Here is a 6,821-nt window from a genome sequence, read left to right on the forward strand (position 1 = left end):
ATCTACGTTTAATTTAACAATGTCATTTTTCCTCTTCAAACTGAAATTCATGGCATTAGTTTTATTTTTCTACAGTTTCACTTTTTTGCTTATTGACCAATCATAAACTTCCTTGAGAGTTTCATTTGCTTTCTTAGCAAGGAATTCTCTTGTTTTCTTAGTGACTATAATTTTGCTGTCATCAGCGAAGAGAATTTTTTCACCATGAATAACTCTACTGGGAATGTCATTGTTGTACATATCAGAAATAGTGTTGGTCCTAATACGCTACCTTACAGAACCCCTATATTATTGTATTTTTGTTCTGATATGTGCTTTACTAAACGTTTTAGATCTATTTGAAGTATGTGTTATCTCTATTCTTTGTACTTTATCTGCTAGGTATGATCGAAATCAGTCATTAGCTACCCCTCTTATTCCTAATGCTTGCAATTTATTTAGTAGAATCTTGTGGTCGACTGTATCAAACGCCTTAGAAAGATCCAAAAATGTGCCTGTGAGAGACTCATCTTTATCAAGAGCATCAAGTGTAACTTTTATGAATTCTATTATAGCTGACTCCATATTCTTGCCACTTTGGAAACCAAACTGTGATTCGCTTAAAAGATTGTATGTATTCAGGTAATTCATTAATCTGTCTTTCATAATTGCTTTAACTATTCTTGAGAATGCTGACAGCAGGGAAATGGCTTGGTAATTTTCAACGTCTTCTGCATTACCTTTCTTAAGCAAAGGTACAACTCTTGCCAGTTTTAACTGCTCTGGAAATGTCCCTGATGTGAAGGATTCATTTATTACATTTGTTAAGGGACCTTGTATAATCTCTATACATTGTTTCAGTACACATAATGGTACTTCATCTAAGCCTACTGACTTTTTATTTTTTAGTTTTTGAGCAGTTTAATTGACTTCATTTTCTGTGGTTGGAGGTAACATCATTGTACTTAGTGCAACATTATTTATAGATGTTATATTTGTTTTGGGGAATTTTTGCTGTAACTTGAAAAATGCTCCTTTACATAGTTTGCTATGTGTTGTGGATCATTTATTACCTTATCCCCCTCCCTTAGCAGTATGTTATTCTGCGTTTGTTTGCCTCTCCCAGTTTCTTTCTTTATAACATCCCAAAGCGCTTTGCTTTTATTCTCTGCATTATATATGGGGTGTTCAAGAAGTCTCCCCACAGTGCCGTATGATTGTTAGCTGCGCGTGCCGTATGCCACAGTGAATACACCGAAATTAAACTCAGTGAAATACAAGTTATTAATTTATTGACTATTCCTTTTTACTTACAAATTTTCACATTAAATGTTGAAAGTGTCCCCCCCCCCCCCCTTCGTTGTTGAATAAACAAGTCAGTTCGTCTAATCACCTTTACAAGTTTCCAAACACAAGCTGTAACATTTCTTCTGTAACAGAAGCAGTGAAAGTGGACATTGCAGTTTTCAATTCATCGATGGATTTTGGACGGTTTTTATAGACAGTTGCTTTCGCTGCACCCCAGAAGAAAAAGTCAGGTGGTGTTAGGTCATGCGATCGTGGAGGCCGAAGTGCCTGTGAAATTTGCGATCACCAAAACATCAGCCAGCAGTGACATTGAAACGCAAACTGTGTGCATCATCTTGTTGAAAGTAACCGTTCAGTATTTCACTTAACACATGTTCTCCTACGAATGGGTACAGAATATCATTGGAATATCGTTGCAACAATCATACGGCACTGTGAAGAGACGTTTTGAGCACCCCGTATTATTTTGTCATTTGATGACTTTTTTGCAGAAATCAGCACCTTACTGTAGATCTTTTTGTATCTATGATAGAAATTTGAGAATTCTGGATCATTGCGAATCTTTTTTATGGAACTGAGGTGTTTACGTGTTTGGGAGGACTTCTTAATACCTGCTGTTATCGAGATATTGATACAGACTTGCATTCTTTTGGAAATGCCTTTTGAAAGTTCAATTTAAGCAATGTGGAGAATTTAGAGAATTTCATATTCACAGTGGTTCCCTCATACATTTCATCCCAGCTTTGTTTTCCTAGTTCTTTTGCAAAATACTTTATTTTGATCTCTGATAGATGTCGTTTGTAGGCGTGTAGTTTAGGGAATGATTCGATGCCTGATTTTACTGTTGTTGTTTGACCGAGGTGGTCTCATAGTCCGAGATCTTTTATAGCTGCATCACATTTTTCCCTGTCCATATTTGTGGTCACATGGTCAATTATTGATGCAGTCATTGTAGTAACCCTTGTTGCATTGACCAATAGGGTCATGCCAAAACTTTGAAGGACGTTTATGAAGGTGCTGCTGGATTCATTTGTGATATTAGTGTTGACGTTAATGTCACCACATGGAATTATGTTGACCTTTGTATTTGAGACTTTATCAAGAACTTCTATTAATTTATTGAAAAAAGTGTCCACACTACCACTTAGAGATTTGTACACATAAAAATGATTAATTTCTTGGTGATATCAAGCCCTGTTAATTCAGTAGCTGATATTTTAAAGTGTTTGTCTTCACTTACTGAACTGAGATCATGTCTTGATTTGAACTGTGTTGCTTTTGTGATATAAATGCATGATCTTCCACCCCTTGAAGTAGTTCTGCAGTAAGAGTTTGCCTTTTCATATAATGATAATACTACACGTTGGATTTCTATGTCTCTTCACCAGTTCTCAGTAATGCAATCTACTGGGCAGTTCAAAGATTGAAAGCTCAACTTCTAATAGTTGTATTTTATTTTTTATTGAATGTTCTGATGTAGGATTGTGAAGTCTGTGAAATGCCCCATGTTACTCTTTCCACTGGTTTGTTTTCCTTTGTGACATCTGGTATGTATGATATTTAATCAGTGAATGTTTTAAGGTTTATATTGAAGGGAAACAGGCATGTAGAAATGTCTATGGGAATGCGCTTTGTATCTGTAAAAAAAATTGTCTACAAGATGTCAGTGTGAACAATTCTACGATATGTCTCCTGCGTTTAGAGCCCTTATAAAGTAATTATGAGAGCAGTCTCAAACGAGTTATGAAATGCCCTACAAGGGTCGTAATAGGTAGATAAAACCCATGTGAAAATGTACTAGAGATGCTCAGAAAATTTAAACAGGTATCTCTGCAAGGTAGTCGACAAGGTTTTGACGAAAATATGTTTCTTAAATTTGAAGATTCAGTATTTGAGGAAGACCTAGTGACAATACTGTCACCTACTTCGTCAATTCCGCGCAGAAATTATAAGCGTAAGATGAGACAGTGAGAGAGATTCAACAAGAGTTGTATGTACCGCAGTCGATAGTTGGCAATGCTGTGGTGGAAACTTCAATCAGAAGCAAACCTTTTTTGAGTCACCAGTTTTCTGGCTCATTTCATAAGACCCACCAGAATGCTGTGCCAACCTCTTCAACTCAGAGCAGCACTTGGTACCTACGTCCAAAGTTATTTATTGGATGTAATCTGGTCTCTGTCTTCTTGATGTTCTACCATCCTCTCGTTTCTTATTGTTAGTGTTTTCCACATATTACTTCCCTCACCAATTCTTCGGAGAACCTCCTCACTTCTTACTTTATGAGTCTACCCAATTTTCAACATTCTTCTGTAGCATCACGCCTCAAATACTTCCAGTCTCTTCCGTTCCGGTTTTCTCACAGTCCATGTTTCACTTCCATACAATGCTGGCTCCAAGTTTACATTCTCAATTATTTTTTCCTCAAATTAAGAACTGCGTTTGATTCTAGTAGACGTCACTTGGGCAGGAATGCCATTTTTGTTAGTGCTAGTCTGCTATTTATCCCCCCTTTCTCCGCTTATCATTGGTTATTTTGCTGCTTCATCTACTTCATGGTCACCAATCCCGATGTTAAGTTTCTCGTTGCTCTATTTTCCCGCTATTTCTAATTACTTTCATCTTTCTTCGATTTACCCTAATTCCGTATTCTGTACTCATTAGACTGTTCATTCCATTCAACATGTCCTGTAATTCTTCTTCACTTCCACTGAGGATAGCAATGTCATCAGTGAATCTTATTATTAATAATCTTTCACCCTGAATTTTAATTCCACTCTTGATACTTTCTGTATCTTTCATCATTGCTTTTTCGGGCGAAAGACTACTTCCCTGTCTCACACCCTTTTTCATCTAATCACTTCATACCTAGTCCTCCAATTTTATTATTTCCTCTTGGCTCTTGTGCATATTGTCTCTGCCTATAGGTAACCCCCATTTTTCTCAGAATTTAGAACATCTTGCTCTATTTTAAACTGTCCAACGCTTATTCTAAGTCGAGAAATCGTATGAAGGTGTCTTGATGCTTCTTTGGTCCCCCTTTCGTTATCAACACCAATGTCAAAATTGCCTCTCTGAAGCCTTTACCTTTCCTAATGCCAATCTTGTCGTCATCTTGCACATCCTCAGTTCCTTTTCCATTCTTCTGTATATTATACTTGTCATTAACTTCAATACATGACTTGTGAAGTTGACTAGGCGATAATTCCCACACTTGTCGGCTCTTGCAATCGTTAGGACTGGGGGAATGATGTTTTCCGAAAGTCTGATGGTACATCGCTACATTCATACACTCTACACATCAACATGATTATTCGTTTTGGTAACACTTCTCCAAATTATTTTAAAAATTCTGATGGGACGTTATCTATTCCTTTCCCTTATTTGATTTCAAGTCATCCAGAGATTTTTTAAATTCTGATTCTAATACGGGATCCCCTATCTCTTCTATATCGGCTCCTGCTTCTTCTTCTATCACATCAGACAAGTCCTTCCCCTCATAGAGGTCATCAATGTATTCTTTCCAGCTGTGCGCTCTCTCCTCTGCATTTAACTGTGGAATTTCCATTGCGCTCTTATTTTACCACCCTTGCTTTTTATTTCACCGAAGATCGTTTCGACTTTCCTATAAGCTGAGTCAGTTACTCTGACAACCATTTCTTTCCCGATTTCTTCACATTTTTCATGCAGCCATTTCGACTTAGCTTCCCTTGACTTCCAATTTATTTCATTCCTGAGTGATGCGTATTTCTGTGTTCCTGAATTTCCTTGAACCTTTTAGTACTTCCTTCTTTCATTGATCAATTGAAGTATTTATTAGGTTACCCATGGTTCCTTCGCAGTTATCTTCTTTGTACCGACGGTTTTCTTTCCAATTTCTGTGATTGGTCTTCTTAGAGATGCACATTCCTCTTCAACTGAACTGCCAACTGATCTCTTCATTCTCGCAGTACCTATCGGTGCCGGTAATATATAATAGTACAAGACTCGCTCGTATTAAGGTTGGTGGAAGGGCGCTGAAGCAGAAATAATCCACGATGTCCGACAGCAGACTCAGCATTTTTCACATGAAACTGGCTGGGAAAAAATAATGTGCCGCATTACTTATTGAACACCCCTCGTATAATAGCCAAAGAAATAACGAAGAAATCGGGTCACAAGTTTCGAATCATATTACGACCTAAAAAGAAAATTTTTTTTAAATGTAAATTTGGAAGTGAAGATAATGTGGAATCACAATGAATTATTTGCGAAAACTACTGCAGAATTGATGATTTCTGAATTTTTGCTGAAGAAGATGTGAGTTGAATGTGAGATCGGTATCTTCAAATGAAGACGAATTCAGGAGATAGCACACTGTTATGGCCTCTACATATGTGGAGCGTATTTTCCTTATCGACATGACGGCAAATCTTCGAAAACCAAATATGGTTTCTGATGACGTGTTTCACAAAAAACAAAAAAACAAAGGGTTTGGAAAACTAATTTAAAAGTATCAAAAAGTACACTCGTTTAATAGAGGACATAGAATTACAAAATAAATGTCACTGGAATTCAAATTTAAGGGCATCGCGTGTGCCCACGCTGCAAATTGCAACCTACGTGCAAGTGAATGCGAGCGCTTGGCACCCGCGTGGCAGAGAAAAACCGAGCACTTGGCTGCGCCAGCGCCGTGGCCGTCTCAAGCGCTCACTCGGCTGCCAATAGGCGAGGCAGCATCGCCAAATTTCGGCAACTTCAGCGAAGTACATTCGCGTTCTGTCTCCCACACCGTGGCGGTGTGAACGCCAGGCGGATTGCACTGCTCCTGTACGCACCCCGTGTCGTTGGTGAGCTCGCAGGTCCAGGGGCAGGGCTCCGGCCGGGGCTGCGCCGTGTGCGAGTCCTTCCAGCCGACGAGCGGCGGGAAGCAGATGACGAAGCTGAGCACCCAGACGCCCGCGATGAGCATCTTGGCGCGCCGCGGCGACATGATGCTGGGGTAGGTGACGGGCCGCGTGACCGCCACGTAGCGGTCCAGCGAGATGGCGCACAGGTTCAGGATGGACGCCGTGCACATCCACACGTCCACCGCCAGCCACACCGCGCACCACACGTCGCCGAAGATCCACACCTGTCGGTACATTCGGAAAAAACACTCCATTACAAATAACTCCCGATTTACTTAGAGAAAGATCAAACCAACACATTAATTACTTCACGAAATTGCAATATGCGACAAAATACACGAGCTTTAAAAATAAACACAGACAAATACAAATCCTAAAGTAAAGCTTTTACGCCATAGTGAAACGATTTATAAGCTCTTTAAACACCGATATACTAAGACAAAAAAAGATATTGTTGGAAAATGCAACAATGTAAACTTTGGCGGCTGATGGATGAATGTGTGCTGCTTCAGTGCAATTTCACCGCATTGTTGGCAAGGATAATAAACAGGGGCATGTCGATACGATGACATAAAGTCTTTGTGAATTTCAATCCATGTACTCAGTTGGACAGTAACTATGCCTCGCAGACAGGCACGTGAACAATAT

At 39.2% G+C, this 6,821-nt stretch overlaps 1 protein-coding gene across 1 annotated transcript in view; it reads right to left on the reverse strand.

The window, feature by feature from the left end:
* LOC126353956 (octopamine receptor Oamb-like) overlaps window positions 1–6,409 on the reverse strand; it is a 333,664-nt gene extending 327,255 nt beyond the window's left edge. Inside the window, exon 1 of the mRNA XM_050003260.1 lies at window positions 6,102–6,409. Coding sequence (XP_049859217.1) covers window positions 6,102–6,409 — 308 coding nt within the window. The remainder of the gene's footprint in view (window positions 1–6,101) is intronic.
* Between the last annotated feature and the right edge of the window lie 412 nt (window positions 6,410–6,821).

The sequence above is a fragment of the Schistocerca gregaria genome, chromosome 3 (genome assembly GCF_023897955.1).
Source record: "Schistocerca gregaria isolate iqSchGreg1 chromosome 3, iqSchGreg1.2, whole genome shotgun sequence".
NCBI lineage: Eukaryota > Metazoa > Arthropoda > Insecta > Orthoptera > Acrididae > Schistocerca > Schistocerca gregaria.